The sequence below is a fragment of the Tetrao urogallus genome (genome assembly GCF_951394365.1).
Source record: "Tetrao urogallus genome assembly, chromosome: 1".
NCBI classification, from domain to species: domain Eukaryota; kingdom Metazoa; phylum Chordata; class Aves; order Galliformes; family Phasianidae; genus Tetrao; species Tetrao urogallus.
The window spans coordinates 138,868,681-138,885,306 of record NC_136813.1 but is presented as its reverse complement, the minus strand read 5'-3'; the positions used below and the strand labels follow the sequence as shown (position 1 = coordinate 138,885,306).

At 41.6% G+C, this 16,626-nt stretch overlaps 1 protein-coding gene across 1 annotated transcript in view; it reads right to left on the bottom strand.

The window, feature by feature from the left end:
• Positions 1 to 16,626, bottom strand: part of CHPT1 (choline phosphotransferase 1) — a gene marked incomplete at both ends in the record, with an annotated part of 18,491 nt that extends 1,865 nt beyond the window's left edge. Inside the window, 8 exons of the mRNA XM_079549748.1 lie at positions 1,042 to 1,152; positions 1,536 to 1,661; positions 2,251 to 2,409; positions 2,933 to 3,064; positions 4,430 to 4,514; positions 7,419 to 7,560; positions 8,545 to 8,692; positions 16,384 to 16,626. Coding sequence (XP_079405874.1) covers positions 1,042 to 1,152; positions 1,536 to 1,661; positions 2,251 to 2,409; positions 2,933 to 3,064; positions 4,430 to 4,514; positions 7,419 to 7,560; positions 8,545 to 8,692; positions 16,384 to 16,626 — 1,146 coding nt within the window. The remainder of the gene's footprint in view (positions 1 to 1,041; positions 1,153 to 1,535; positions 1,662 to 2,250; positions 2,410 to 2,932; positions 3,065 to 4,429; positions 4,515 to 7,418; positions 7,561 to 8,544; positions 8,693 to 16,383) is intronic.

Genomic DNA, 16,626 nt, shown 5'->3' with positions numbered 1-16,626 from the left:
ACCTTCTATGTTGTAGAGTTTTACTATACATAGGTTTTAGTTCCTTATAGTTTTGTTTGGATAAAGTATGGTGACAGTAACAAAATAAATTAGATTACAACAGAAATTAATACAAACAATGGCAAACACAGTTCAGAGGGAATTAGTTACACGCAGGTAGGTTGCATTGTCATATTCGGGTAGGTTGCATTGTCATATTCGGGTGTGTTGCATTGTCACAGTCTAACAGACATTAAAGTTCAAGGAACTTAGTCATTCAACTTACACAGTTTCACAGATAAAAATTAAGGTAGGTGAAGCTACAGTCCTCCAGTACCTAGCTGCCCACAGCCTAGATAATGGGTACAATGAGGCAAACCTTATTATAATCACAAAAGCAGAAACTGCCATTAGAAAACAGCCTCTAAGCTACAAGTGTGTTTAGTAACAGTAAGCTAGATACTAGAGAATGCATGAATCCTAAAGGCACTGCCAACAGTATCTTGAAATAGAGAACAAGAAAATTTTCCTCTATTTCCTTCATCTTACTGGTGCACTGTCTTGTTCTTTAGAACTTTCAAAGCGGATTACTAGTTTTACCTCAAGGATCCCTCATTTTTACCAGTCTTGACAATGCAGTACTGTATCCACCTCTGACTACCATTTCACAGTAGATACTTCAGAAACTAATGTTAGAAAATCAGTCACTTGCTTTAGGAAAAAATAATTCTGTTTTGTAGCACCTTGGTTTGCAGCTTACAGTCTGAGACCAGAAGTACATAATTAAGAGTACTTAACAGGAGACCAACAAAAGTTTCAAATGTGACAGTTATGGTATGAAGTAACAGCTCCAATGTCTAAAACATTGAAACAGAATCTGCATGACTTTGTATTTAATAACTCTAGCATCTGGTAATTTCTGGGATAGCATGAGCTGTTTTCTCATGAAACTAGTTTACTGAAAAGCTTAATCTGTTTTCCCAGAGAGGCTGCTTCGTTCAGCATTCTGCTAACTGTTTATTTTCTCCTTGACCTATTTAATCAGTCAGTATGGTTCTGAACCTGTTCAGGAGCTTGATGAGATGAAATTCGGAAGACATGTATATGAAGATGAGCAGCAATCTGTAGGCATACACCAGTGGCATATCTCAGCATATCAAACAAGGATATGAACTTAAAAAGAACAAAACAGAACAGGTTAAGAACGTATTTCACAAAATTGTCTCTGCTATAAATTCAGCTTTAATCAGAATATATCAAATTTTATGAAGTTTGATATGCACTGCACAGTTTGTAGTTAGAGTAACATTAAACAAACCACCTGAATTAAAGCAGAATTACAAAAAAGAGATCCATAATTTTACTTTCAGATCTCTTTTCTGAGGAAAGAAAGCCAATTAGCTCCCAAAGCATACGGTTATGCAGTATCCTGGCACTCTTTCCACAATGACAGGTGAAATTGAGTAAATCTGAAATGGCAGCGTGGAATGATGGAGACAGTTCTCAGTCCATTCCTTTATATATGCCACATCAAAAGTATAAAGCAGAATGCTTACCAAAGCTATCCATAGAACAACATATTCATCAATGACACTGTTGAAGTACTGGTCCAAAAAGAGAAGTCCTGGTCCAATAAATGCAGTGTCTTGAAGACTGATTTCACTTTTTGTCATATGAGCCACCTATTAAAAAAAAAAAACAACAAAAAACGACCACAAAAGGCACTACTGTGAGATCACTGTAACTACCACAAAGCCTCCACTTTAAGAGAAAGCACAGTGTCCTTACCTTTCACCAGCCTCTTTGAAGGGCCCTCTGGAAAGCAATCAGCAGGCAGGTCAAGAGCCTGCTGATCTCTCACAGTTTCTTTGTCAAGGGCTAAGTAACCTGTCTGCAGGTTGCTCAATCAATATACAGCACTTCAATCAGTGATATCAGCTATTTGAATCAAGTCCTGGTGGTTTTTTTTTTTTTTTTACTATTACATAGGAAATATAACACATGACCTTCTGTGCTCTTTTTAGTTACATCTATCCATATGTACTTGAGCAATCAGCAAGGCTAGTAACTTGTAAGCTAGCAAGCCCCCCCCCCCCCACCCCGCATCAGTATCATATTTCTATAGGAGACTAAGCCTGTGTCAGTGTGTAGGTCATAACATAATGTGGTAGCAAAGCAAATCTGGAAAACTTGCACTGTGCTTACTGCTTCAGAATGCATCTGTTAAGCCAACAACTGGTTGATGTTTAGGGCTGAGAGAAGATTCCTTACCACTAACTTCTGTGAGATTTTAGCATTCACAAATCCAAATGTCAGGACATACAGGCACGGATGTTTCTCAAACAGCTGAATTGTAGATTTTTTGTAGATCACAGTGGCCAGTGTGACAAGTAGCCCAATGTGGACACCTGGTGAAAGAACACTTGTTCCCTGAAATACAAAGGGAGAGAAAACTCTTCTTTGGCTTCAATTGCACAGCAAGACCAACATTTTATACATAATAATATATATTAATATAATACAATAATAAGAATATAAAAACCAATATATTAATATATACAATATATAGTAATATAGTATAATAATATATATATATATATAAAACAACACCCACTGAATGAAAGCAATTAGAGCTGTCAAATCTTAGGGAAAGTCCATTCGCGCTGTGCTACTGCTATTAATATCCTTCATGATAACCTTTGATCAACTTTGAAAGAAAATTCACTGCTGCTTCCTGTGAGAGAAGGAATCCAGTAACAGGTACAGAGAAGACAGCTAAATAAGTCTTTGCTTTGACCATCCAACATACTCAGATTAACAAATAAGTATTTTTAATGTGTGAAATTCATATGCTTGTCCGCTTAAAGAGACAAAACTCTTTTGATTACCTGGAGTCTAATAAATTACGAATGTAAATTATTCAAACCCTATTCGGAACGTTAAAACAACTTACTGCTATTGTAGATCCATTCTTTCCAACCCCTCCACCAAAGATGACGCGGAAGTAATTGAAACATGAAACTGCTGTTCCACACAGTATGCCAACAACTGCAAAGAACTTCAGTTCTAGGCCTATCAAATGCACCTTAGCAGGAAAAGCAAGAGAAAGATAACGAAGGTCACAGATACCAGCTTTATTTTTGCCCCCCCCACCCCAGGAGGTGATTAAAAAACAAAAACCACCACACTACTGACCCTTACTAAGGAACTGTTTTACTTGCATGACTGTCTTGCTGAAAATAAGCTCAGGAGGACAATGCTTGGAGTTTATTTCCTTATTAAGAAAGCATCACATTTCTTTTAGGAATAAAGTCAAATTCAAACAACTTCTGGCCTTGACACTGAACTAGATTTTACTGCATGTGCTTATAATATTCTTCAGGTGCTTTTTTTATTGTATAAGCAAAAGCTTGCCACAGGCTTGCTCCACCAGGACATGGGAGGGGCAGGAAGGACAGTTCCTTCCCTCTCAGTGGGTACTGCAATACCAAACCACAGGAAACACAAACGCCATCTGCCTGCTTTGTGTTTTAATACTCGTTGTTTGTATGCTGTATCTTTGCACTTAAAATCGTCTCTGGATGAAAATTTTTGTTAAACAGTTACCTTTCAGAATCAATTGCAGTTTCAAGGAAACTTCCAAAGGCAGCAGAGGATTTAAGAAAAAAAAAGTAGCAATAAATTGAAACCACTGGCTATATTTTTTAATATAGATTGTTTTGAGATACAGCATAACTGTCACGGATTTTAATGTTGAAAAAAAAAAAAAGCAACTGTAATTCATTAATATTTAAAGTTGTTTTCCAACGTGAAAATAACTCTGTGTGAAAATAGAGCAAAAGTGCCTTGCAGGAAACAAACCTCAGCTAAATAGTTTCTAGCTGCTGAGTAAACTGGTAAACTAATTTGAATTACTGGTCTAATGCACTTTTGTTGCATGCTAAAGTGAATATTTAAAGATGGAGTGAAAGCCAGAGATAGGCAAACAAACGCTTTTGGACAGAAAACAATTCTATAAATATAGGATGTATGTTTAAAGTCAGCTCTGACATAACCATTAAAAATCAGTACATCTCAACTGACACATAAATCTGGATTTTCTGCAGTAACGTAGATTTGTTAGATTAGAACAGAATTAGAATAAAAATGCCAGTCTTGCAGTAAAATACACAGAAGTAACAAAATATGTGTTAAAGCTTCACTATGAGCAGAGTATTAGTGACAGATCAGTAGTTTGCATACATGGCAGATGGAGTCTTTTTTTCCTCTACATAGCTCTAAATTTGTGCACAGCGAGTCACACCATTACATCTCAGTTACCTACAACATAAATATAACCCATAGTTGTACAGGAAGCCCAGGCAGAACATCAGACAACTGGCAGGGGTTGATTCTAGTTGAACTGCATAGCTTCAATTACCATAGGAAATGATGTACTTTATACACTTACCTTATAGTCCCATATTGCTGTTCCACAAAATGCAGATACCAACAGCAACACCGTTATGGCTATTTGAACTTCAGTTACATCAACTCTAGGGGGAAAAAAGTAAATGTTAGTAATTCAGTAAGGTTCTGTTTGCTTTAAGTGTAGGGAGATGGGGGGCAGGGAGAGCAAAGTAAAACTGAGTTATTTCAGATTACCCCTTAAGCCACAAAGTACATATAGAATGTGATTTTCCTTATCTAAGAAAAATACTGTTTGGAGGCACAGTTTTAAAATGGAACTATGTGCTTAACCTAGAGCAAGCTGAATGCAATTTTCACGGGGAAACAATGTTTAATGAATACACTGTTAACTATTTTAGAATTTTGAAAAATCTACGGACTTCTTATGCAAGTAACCATGTTAAATTCATAGAAAACACACTGAAAGTATCATACCGAAGTAGGCACCACGAAGAGCAGAATGGGACAGATGGGATTTCTTTAAGTTGCTGTATTATGAAAACTTGACAGACACAGCCCAAAGATCATAAGGGTGGTATTTTGATGACTGAGTCATGGTTAGCAGAAGACACTCATCAATGACATATTGCTTTTTTCCATAAAACATTTTATAAAACAGGTGGTCTTCAATCCCTTCTATAGTCGAGACTCTGAATTCCACTGTTATTGTTCTCAGACATGGCAGCCAATCTATCTTACTTCTCTAATTTCTGAAATATTTTGAGAGAGCTCAGTATGTAAGTATATATATATACATACATTTATATATAAGTATGTATTAAAAAAAAAACCAAAGTACTAAAGTTACTAGCAAGCAGTAACAATAGATGTTTAAAATATATTTCCATAAGTAGTTAGAACAGACGTGCTACTTTAAAGCGCTGACCAAAATCAAGATGCATCATTCCCTGCTTAGCACACAAACTGTTTGCACAGGAAGTGGTGTTTTATTAAAAGGGGATGGGAACCAGCTCCTGGCTAATGGAAAACACTTATCTGATCTTGATATTCACAATAACTTCAAACTTTTTAATGTAAGATAGTGACACAAAATATGCCAAGTTCCATTGCAATCTTCAGACTCTTAGAAGAGCCAATGTTTTATGTACAACTAGATGATGTGCTGAGATGCCTGTCATTGCCAAAAGCTGTAAGTAAGAAGGGGCACTCTTTTCTCCCTCCTGTGTCATTGTGCTCCCTCACTTCTCCTAGCTGTGGGCACTGTTCTGACTGTAAGATGAACCAATTCAGCTTGCAAGTCTTGTGCGAGTTTGTATTTTCTACCTGTTTAGTAAAGTGACAGGACTCCAAGCTGAGTCATTATATGTGCCTAAGTTTTGTGCTTAATTTTACAGAGACTCAGACAGTAGGCTGCAATGCAGCTCAAATTGAAGGCCAAAGATTTTATTGAGCCCTAGAGTATTCTATCTGTACAGCCTGGCAGTGGTATAATACCCAGCTGTGCTGATTCTTCTTCCTGGCCATCAGTGCTGAGACTCATCAGTAATTTCACTTCCAAAATCAAATGCCATTAATTCAGGAACAGCATCAGTTAAAGCTTTCATCCATATTATGCGTTATCATAGTTAGAGTAGTAGAGTATATAGTAGAGTATACTACCTTTATTTAGACTCTCACAACTATTCATTCTTAAGAGAGAAAAGAGCTTCAATGCCTTCTTGATATGGAGAAATCATTCTCACATCTTATGCAACAGAAGGCACAGAAAAGCAATCCTTGTTACAAAAGCCCTGAGCTTATGGCATAGTTCATGTTCATCACTGGACATAGTCCACTGTCACTTACAAGAATTATCCTTTCACCTATCATTCTAAAGCATCCCTTTCTGTCTACACCACAGAATGTCCTCTGGAGAAAAGCAGGATGGGTAAGCAGGTATAAGAGTTATGGTTTGTAAGGCCAGCAAATAAAAAGAGCTCTTAGCATTACTGCAGAGACAGCCTGCCTTTCAGATAGATACCAAACAGCATGCAAATAGCTGATCATTAGCCTGCATGCCCATTGGTGCTCTGATTTGCTAAGGTGCTTCTTGCAGGACAGAGCTCACTAGTACTCTAAGCAGGCAAGGACTGTCAGAAGGACAGCCTTCACCTCTCACTTATTTCAGATATAGCTGCTGAGGAGGTCACTTCTCCTCATAAATTATTGTCAAAGTGCAGCTCATTGCATACAGACAGTAAAACACTATGCTAGGCACCATCAGAGCTGCAGGAGGGCACAGCGTTCTCCACACTTTTGGGAGTTAAATCAAAACTGTTATCTTTTACATGATTGTCAATGACCCCTTCTCCCACAGTTTAGTGAGAACAGACTCAATGTCTACAAAGTCATGAACAACACGACAGAAATCAAGTAGAACTGTGATCTAACACAAAACTTCAAGGACATCAAAGTCAATATGAGCCAGCAAAAACCCCAAATAAACCTGGGGTAATTCTCCAAGCACTGGCACAGTTCTGTGAAACTCCCTGCTTAGGGATGTGCTGGATGCAGAAAGTTTGTTTAAGGGAAGACTGAACGTGTTCACAGAAGAGAAATCCATTACCATGGAATTCTGCTACAAATGCACTGATTCAGAATCCCCTGTGCTGGATCTGTTCCAGGATGGCAGGGTAATTATAATGGGAAGTATCAGAGATGCTTGCTCTGTTCCTACTCCTATATACGGTGCTTGGTTAAACTGTAGGCAAGACAACTCAAGTCTGTGTGGATAAATCTGCAAATAGGAGCTAAATGCATGCAGATGAAACACAGATAGCTAAAATCAACTACTAAAAGAACAAGTCTTGTACTCAGTATGACACAGCTTAAAATTAAAGTAAAACAGAAGTCTGCTAGGGCAAAAGGGAGACTAGGAAGAGGGTAACAGGAACAGAGAGCGTGGGGAAAAGAGAACAAGAAGAAATGGAAATCAAGTAGCTAACAGCCTCAGACATTGTCATATGCAGTTCTAGAAGGTACCTACTTACTTTCCAAACCTTAATGTGCCTGATACATATGTCTGCCAGTGAGCAGAATAGAACATGAACAGTCCCACAAAACAACAGAAAAACAACCAGTCAGGGTTTGTTCCTAGTCGGATTGCTATGCAGGATCCAAGGACAACAAAAACTGAAAAGCAGAAACGAACATGTTAGTCACATACCCTCTATGCTTGCAGTTAAGAGAAAATCACAAGGCATTTCAGGTCACTATAACAAGGTAAGAATATGACTGACACTTAAGTAGCTAACATCAGGGTCAGTGCTGGTGGGAGAGACCAAAACACAAGACTCCTTTCCTTCCAGGGCAAGGCCACACCCCTTAGCCTACTGCAGTCATTCTGCCTTTGGGCCTTATAATTTCCTCTTCCTTATGGCACAGACATGAGCTCCAACAGAAGAGCTATGCTCAAAGACTGATAGTGCTTTGCTGGGAACTGAGCTGTAAAGAACATCCCAACTCTTCTCAAGGCCATTTAAACTGTCATAGAAACACAGGTATTGCCATAAACAGCAGCTAGGTTACAGAAAGTAAAACTGAGCAAGGCTTACTTTTTAGAAACTCCCAAACAACTTTTTTTAAGCTCATTCTTTTAAGGAACATTTATAAACCACGCTCCTCCTAATTGCCAGGCTGGATGCCCACAAAGGGTTTTCTGGCACATCTTACATAAAGCAGAACCCTTAGCTACATGTTCCAGCATCAACCTTATAGGCACGTAAATCCTATTTATCAATTGTACCTTACTGGAAAACATGAACTATGCATAATATAATCTCTAGTAATGCTCTTACTGTATATGTTGTTCATTATTAAGCTCAAAGTGCATGAAGATGTACAAGTAAGTGCAGACTGTGTATTACCCAACACCTGCTAAAAGTGCTTCTGAAATACCCTCCCTGATCTGGGATGCAAATGTCGAGGGCAGCCCTGGCTGCAGTGACTGGGTGAACGGATGATGGTGAAGGGAACAAGCTGCCCTGAGCATGGGCCTGAACCAGACAATCTCCAGAGGTTCCTTCCAATTTCAACAAATGTGTGATTAATCAGCTCCTCTTGAAAACAGCTAACTTATTTTTACAACTAGGATGCGTAACAGTAGGTTAAGGCTACCTGTAGAAATTGAGTCGCAACCATGATCAAAGAGCTCTCCTAGAGGAGAGCTACTGTTTGTTCTTCTGGCTTGCTTCCCATCAATGGCATCCAGAGACTGGTAGATAAAAAGTCCTAATGCACCCAGGATGTATGCCCAAGAAGGTGCCTGAAAGAGATTCACATAAAAGGTCACTAGGTGGTTCCCAATTTCTCAGCCAATAATCTATTTAATTAAAGGTAAAATACTGTGCAGCACAAAACTGCTATATTCTGTATAAAATATACTGTACTATTTGTGCTGAAAAAAAAAATGTTTGAAAGAATTAAACTAATCTTAAAAAAGAAAGTAGTATGAAGGCACTTAGGAACATCCTCAGCAGCTTAAATATTAGACATTTAGATCATTTGCTCAGATTTACAACATACAGGTACTAAAACACATCACTAAATAGAGACGTCAATTCTTATGGAAAGAGGTTTTTTTTTTCAACACAGAAAAACTGGCTATATGTGCATTTTGGAAATTGGATTAAAGAAATTTAACCACTCACTAAATTTCACAGAGCAACTCTGTACTTAACACTGACTCTTAGTTTCAAAACAAGCTGTGGATCAGATGTATTAACACCACTCTTGGGTTTGAAGGAGCTGCCCTACACAAAGTAGCTTTCAGAAGCATCGTTTTCATACACAGTCAGTATGTCCTCTTTAAGGAATTCTTTCTTACTAAAAATTACTTCTGAAATTTCTTGAATGAGGTACAGGTTACATTTTGCTTCAATAAAACCCAGCGGTACCCTTAATATTCAAAAGTGCTGTTCATGAGAGCACCGAACTCAGGTATCAATGGTGGAAACACAGTTTGCAGATTTTAATAAGTGAACAGCTATAGGCAGTCACGAAGCTTAATTCTTTTCCATCTGCAGATAGGAGGTTGCTGCTGTGGCTTCACACCTCTGCAACTCCTCTCCTATAGTGCAAGTAGACCAACATGATTATGTGTATTTCAGAAAGCAAAGGCTATTAATTAGATTTAGACAATTGATCAAATGTCTCACCAAGGTGAGCTTTGTCCATGCTCAGATAGATCTAGTGTTACTGTTGGGGAGAAGTCAAAAATGATAATTTCAGTCAATTTCTTGGGAGGGACAGAAGAAGGTAGCGATAAGAATGACCATGAAGAGAGCCAGCCAACGTGGTCTTCTCATCACCATGCTCCACGGCTTCAGTTAAAGTTATGCCTTTACACTGACCATAGAACACATCTTGTATTTAGAAGAGGTTCAGTTCTAAGCCTGAAAACAGCAATAGCTTTTTACTGGAGACTTTCTCCTATATCAAAGGCTGTCATTTTTTTTTTTGTGGTGATGACAGCAATACATGTTTGATAGTTACCAGTGGAATTAGTTGAGTTGCATAGATTTCTTCTCTCTTGTCAGCCCAGCTCAACTAGAAGCTATTTTGTTTTGTAGAAGAGGTCTAAATGAGTCGGAATTCTTAAGTACTGTTTGAAAAACTTTTGCTCCTCTAATGAAGGAGGAAAGGCAGAGCTGTCAGCAACAAGAGGAGCCAATTGCTGCAGTGGCTGCGTCTGAAAGAGCTGTTGGGAAGGGGAAAAAGCTTGAGACTTTCACTGGTGCAAGCTTACCCGGTGCCACTCTCCACTGGGCAGCAGTAGATGCCTGGCAGCCCCCATTCCTGCCCTTGCCCCTCTCAGAGGGTTCTTTGCCACAGGTTAGCCGTTTCAAGGGGTGAAAGCACAGTGAGGATCCCAATGAAGCTAAGATCATTTTACTTGTGATATAATTCAAAGATGAAAGCTACTGGAGCAGCTACAGGGGCTTTTTCAGGATTACTTTGCTTCGTGGAGAATATGAGATAGTCTCAAACAAGCCAGCTCCCAGCAGAGATTTATAAAGGAAGCATTATGAGCAGAAAGCCAAGAGAAACAGTTTCATTCCTATCCTGTAATAACTGTGCAGATATTCCCAATTTTATCATCAATATTCCTTTGAAATACCACTGAGGTAGTTTGCAGGGTTTTATGATGTGCCTCCACACACACACACAAGTTACATGAAGACAGCATTAGATCTACTGATGATTGTAATCTCAGGATTGAGGCCAGTAACCAGGTCACACCTGGCAATGCTTCCCATGCTCCATTAGGCTCCTCTCCTTTTGCAATATTCTTCCTATAACTGAGACAGGCTGATCTTAGTTAACTTGCTGAAGTCGTGGGGTTCTTCGTATCATGGAGAAAAGCAGACTGTACCCAGTGCTCAAACACACTAGCCACATTCCTCCCTCCTGCCCTAGAACTCCACAATATAAGATACAAGAATTCTTGTTCACGGTAACATCATCTCTGTCTACCTTACCTCAAAGAAGCAAATTAACTTGAAGTCAGACCATTCTATTAGGTGTTTTGGCACTACAGTGGCTTTTGTCTATTTCCAAGCTATAGTACAGGCACAGCATCAAGAGTGCTGATACATGCTCTGCTTGCCTTAGAGATCTAGCTGACACAAATCAGAGCAACAGCGCCTCCCAGGCTCCCAAACTAGAACCATCCTCTCCACCCCACTGCAAAGAGGGGGGAAGAGTTTTTGTTCTCCTGGCAGTGAGGATCATCTGTGTCCATTAACACCTGTAAGGGATGAGTTCCTTATAACTAAAGCTGCCATCTCCTCACCAGCCTCCTCACATGCCTGGCTCTCCATCCAGGGAAGTCCCCAGCCACTTCCCACGTTGCACCCAAGCAGTTTGCAAATTAGAGAAGTGGGAGCATTTGAGAATGCTGACATGGCTGAGGAACTCAGTTGAAAGGTCAGGAGGCTCCCAGTAATCATCAGCTTTTCACTGATGAGGTGTTTATTATCTCAGCCCAAAGTTATATCCTGTCCAAGCAAATGCATTATTTGGCTAGGAACATATGTTACTGTAACAGAGCTAGAATACAATACAAGCCCCAGTGAAGAGAAAAACAAACAAACGAACAAACAAAAAAGGCTTCTCTGCTTGAATTCAAAAGAAGTCTGAAAGATTATACAGGATCTCGTCAACTGCAGATTTGGTAAAGGTCAAGTCACGTGCTGAACCCAGGGCTTGAAAATGCCAAGAGAATGCAGACATAGCATTGGGCAGGACTGCATGGCACGCCTTGCCTTCAGGAAGCCACACAGATCCAACAGCAGCCCTTGTTTTGTGTCCCTGTGTGATGGCTGACCATGGAACAGCTGCAGGAGAGTGGATATGCTGAAAAGATCCCTTGCCACTTATTTCAAGCAAAGTTCAAACCCACTGAGTTGAACAGCCCCAAAACTGCAACATTTAAATATTCACCCACATCTCCTCATTACTCACTACTTTTATCATAATGTAATTCCCTCTATTCCCACAGCACTAGTTCTAGCCTGTAGTGCCCCTTTCTGGCAGAGATGCACAAAAGGTCACTGGACTTCCTCCCTTTCCCCCCCAGAACTGGAGAATTTCCCTCACTTGTGCTCAGCATGAAGCCTTCAGTACAATCGTACTGCAGAATGAAGGGAGTTGTTTAAATCTGCATTACAATGGGGCAGAAAAAAGAATAACCATAACACATCCCTAGAGCACTTTCTGCACAGCAGGGACTTCTTGCATTCCTCCAACCTTCTCCTCTCTCTAATAAGCTCCCTCAGGTTGGATATTAGGAAGCATTTCGGTCCCTGGAGGTGTTCCAGAGCCATGTGGATGTGGCACTGAGGGACACAGACGAGGTTGTACAGCTGCCCTTCTTTGTTTGCAGTGTCCTCTGGGAAATTACAGACAATGGGAAGAAATGCCTTGAAAGAACACAAACAAGTGAGAACAAAAGAAGCCAAGAGCATGCAGGACAAATCTTTACCAGTGGATGAAATCCACTCTAATCAGTTTTGGCCATTCTTTGCTTAGATCCTGCTATAGCTACTACAGGACTTTTTTAATAGATTTAAGTTCAAAACAAAGAAAGGGCTGTTGTTAGTATGAAAACCCTGTGTTAATGGAGTAACTGCAGCTGCTTCAGAGAAGTTGGCTTGCAAGGAGTACTCCTTGTAGCAACAAAAACTGTTCACTACTATATGATGGGGATAAATGGCACTCCTCATCTAAAGTGTGCTCTTTCTACACTCCAATATTAGCACAGTGTCCACGCTGTAGGTCAGCAGAGCTTTCAGTGAATAAATATTCTATGATTATTGTCAGATCACCCACTTCACTGATCTCACACTTCAATAGCACAGTCACTTTTTGTCATATCTAGGAAACCCAGCTGTGCTGTGATACACTGAGAAACCCAGGAGATTGTCAGCAATGATTATCATCCTTAGTTCTTTCAAGAGGAGAACGTAGGAGAATAAATCTGCTAAGGAGACAAAGAGTGGGTTAAAGGGAGATCCTGCTTCTGCCAGAAAGCATTACCTCCAGAATTACAGTATAGCAGCTATGATTGGTCAACACACCCAAGGGATGAGATGCCATCCTAGAGACCTAGATAGGCTCAAGCAGTGGGCCCCTGAGAACCTCATGAGGTTCAACAAATCCAATTGCAAGGTTGTGGCAACACTTATTATCAGTACAAGTAGGGGGATGTAAGAATGGAGCACAGCCCTGCTGAAAAGGACTTGGAAGTACTGGTGGATGGCAAGCTGGGCATGAGCCAGCAAGGTGTCCTTGTAGTCTATAGAAAGCCAACTATATCCTGGGTTGCATTAAAAGAAGCATGGCCAGAAGGGTGAGGGAGGTGATCCTGCCCCTCCATTCTGCACTGGTGAGACCTCACCTCAAGTACTGCATCCAGCTGTGCAGCCCTCAGTACGGGAGAGACATGGAGCCATTGGAGCACATCCAGAGGAGGGCAACAAAAATGACCCAAGGGATGGAACACCTCCTTGTTAAGATAGTCTGCATGAGCTGGGGCTGTTCAGGGTTCCAGGGAGACCTGACAGCGGCCTTTCAGTTTCTAACAGGGAGCTGTAAGAAAGAAGGGGACAGACTCCTTAATGGGATCTGCTGTGACAGGACAAGGGGAAATTATTGCCAACTAAAAGAGGGGAGATTTAGACTGGACATGAGGAAAAAGAGAGGCGGCAGATGCCCCATCCCTGGAGACACTCAAGGTCAGGCTGGATGGGCTCACAGCACCCGATCTAGTTGTGGGTATCCCTGTTCATTGCAGGAACGTTGGACAACATGACCTTTAAAGGTCCCTTCCAACTCAAACAACTTTATGATTCTAAGAGAAAGTAAGAAAGAAAAGAGTCTTCAATTATAGTAAAGAAGATACATCAACTCTGTACAGGGCATGAAATGTGCAGGCAGTGTCCCCGTGCCCCAGCCAGTGTAATGTGATTTATTTTTGTAGGTGGCTGTCCTGTTTTCAAACAGAAGGAAATAGGACAGACACTGTGAATTTTAGCTACTGCAGTGCTTGTGGGGTGTGGTCTGCTGTGACTCAGAGATAAAGAGGCTTATGCTGAAGGGTGCATTTATAGAAGACGGCAATGCATGTCATGTTCCTTCTACATAGGAAGGCATTGTTCAAGCAGGCAGCATTTATAAAGCTAAAACATGCTGTTCTGGTCAGCAGCAAATTGGCATTTAGTAGCTATTGGTGCTGATGAAGATGCCAAATACAGTGTATAAGGAAATAGCTACTACACAGTAAGAGGACAAGGAAGCGTTGTATGGTTTCAGACATCAATTGCATTGTGTGGGGCAAGGAAAGCATTATTAAACTGTGGAATTCACTGCAACAAGACATAATAGAATCTGAAAGCATTCAAACGAAGAATTTAAAAGGCAAAATCAAGGGGAAGTTGATCCACCAGTTGTTCTAAAGGTATCTCAGTAGAATCCCTACTAAGAACTCCCTGCTCCAGTCTCTGGGATGCACACACCAGGGCAAAGCACTCTACTCTCAGCATCTGCCACCAGAGGCTCTCAGTGAGCTCTGAGCCAGATGGACCTGGGTCTGACCAAGTACAAGAGAGCTGCCATCCATGGGCTCGGTTTTGCCACTTAACACCTAATCGTGTGCTGTGTGCTTCAGTGTTCTCAACAGGACTATTAAGGATGGTTTCTTCATGGATGGAGGAAGAGGCTCACTAGCACAGTGAGGCAACGTTTACATGCACCATACTACTAGTTCTGCTTGTGCTACACCCATCTTTAACACAACTTTCAGTTCCACCTTCCCCCAGTCCTTCCAGCCTGCACACTAAAAGCACAAAGCAGATGTTACAGTAGTACATATAACGCTTGGTAGTGCTGCAGCAGGCTTAGCTTTTTTTTAGAAAGCCATTCAGTCACCATCTTCAGTTGAGAAAGGCTGAAGAAAAGCATAAGAAAGATAATGATGGTGAGGGGAGCAAAAGCCAGGGCATACTCACAGAGCAGAGGCAACATAAGTTTTGTCTCTGCTCAAAGAACAATGCAATAGGAGGAGTATGCTTTTATGCTACACGCTTACAATTGATATACTGATGTCTAAATGGGAAAGTTTGGTCCAGGCTGTATGTTCTCATAGAAATCAAGCTGTGTGGCAATCATAAATGTTCCTAAAACTCAACCTGAGCTTTCCTGGAAGAAATAATTCCCTGAATGTCTGCAACATAACATTTTTGTATGAGTCCTCAAAGCAAAAAATAACTTAAAATTTACTTGCTTTATGATAAAATATGTGCATGGCAAAGAGAGTAAAGCTAGAACGAATACCATGACACGCAGCTGGCACAGAACTGATACCTACATCACAACAGTAAGCTGAAGGTAGCAGCTCTACAGCCATTAGAATCATAGAATCACTGGCTTGGGTTGGAAATGACCTTAAAGCCCACCAATTCCAATGCCTTGCCATTGGCAGGGCTGCCTCCCAGCAGCTCATGCTGCCCAGGGTCCCATCCAATCTGGCCTTGAGCGCCTCCAAGGATGGAGCACCTCAGCTTCTCTGGGCATCTATGGCAGTGCTTCACCACCCTCAGAGTGAAAAATTTCCCCTGACATCGAACCCTTCTTTTAGTTTAAAGCTATTTCCCCTTGTCCTATGCCTATTAAACCATGTGAAAAGTTGGTTCCCCTCCTGCTGATAAGCTCCCTTCAAGTACTGGAAAGCCACTGTGAGGTCTCCCTGCAACTGTCTCTTCTCCAGGCTGAACAATCCCAACTTCCTCAACCTGTCTTCATAGGAGAGGTGCTCCAGTCCTCTGATCATCCTCATGGCTCTCTTCTGGACTCACTCGAGCAGTTCCATATCTTTCTTCTGCTGCGGATCCTAGGCCTAGAAGACGACAACCTGCAGTTTCCAGCCCTTTACTCTCCTCTCTCTCCTTTCTCCTCACCGCCTGCAGCTGTGTACCAATGAAGCCAAAAGGGTTAGGCCAAGATGAGTTAGTTCTGACCTGGATCAGTTTCTTGATCTGACTGCTGCAAGCACCACTGCTGGCATGAATGGCAAAGCAATTAGGGACAAATAAGGATGCTTCTGTCAACAAGAATGCTCATGGAAGTATATCCAAGTTATATATACATACATATATATATATATATATATATAAATCCAACTGCCAGCCCCCATCTCTGCCATTAAGATTTAGGCCCATCGGAACAACAGAACAGCCAACCTTTAGGACACAAAGCCCTTCACACAGAGGGACTTTCCCCTGATATTCCCCACTCCAACTACCACGAAAATTCCATCCTGGGAAACTTCTAGGTGCAACCCGCACACCGCCCCAATTTCAGGGCAAACCCACCGCACCCTCCGCGGACACAGGCCCGGCTCTCCGGACACTCCGTGCCGGCGGGGACCGGGGGAAGCCGCGTCCCGCAGGGCGGTACCTGCTCGGTGGCGGTGGGGCAGGAGGCGATGAGCGGCAGCGCCGTGAGGCAGTTCAGCAAGAGGCCGCCGAGGGTGATGGCGTTGGGGGCCAACCACGGCGGGAGCCGCTCCACCAGCCAGCCCCAGTAAGGCTGCAGCCAGGGCTCCAGCAGCGAGCGTCCGGCCGCGCTGTAGCGATGCTGCTCCAGGCGCTTGAGCTGCGCCGGGCTGAGAGGCGCGGGCAGAACCCACGGGGCGGCCAT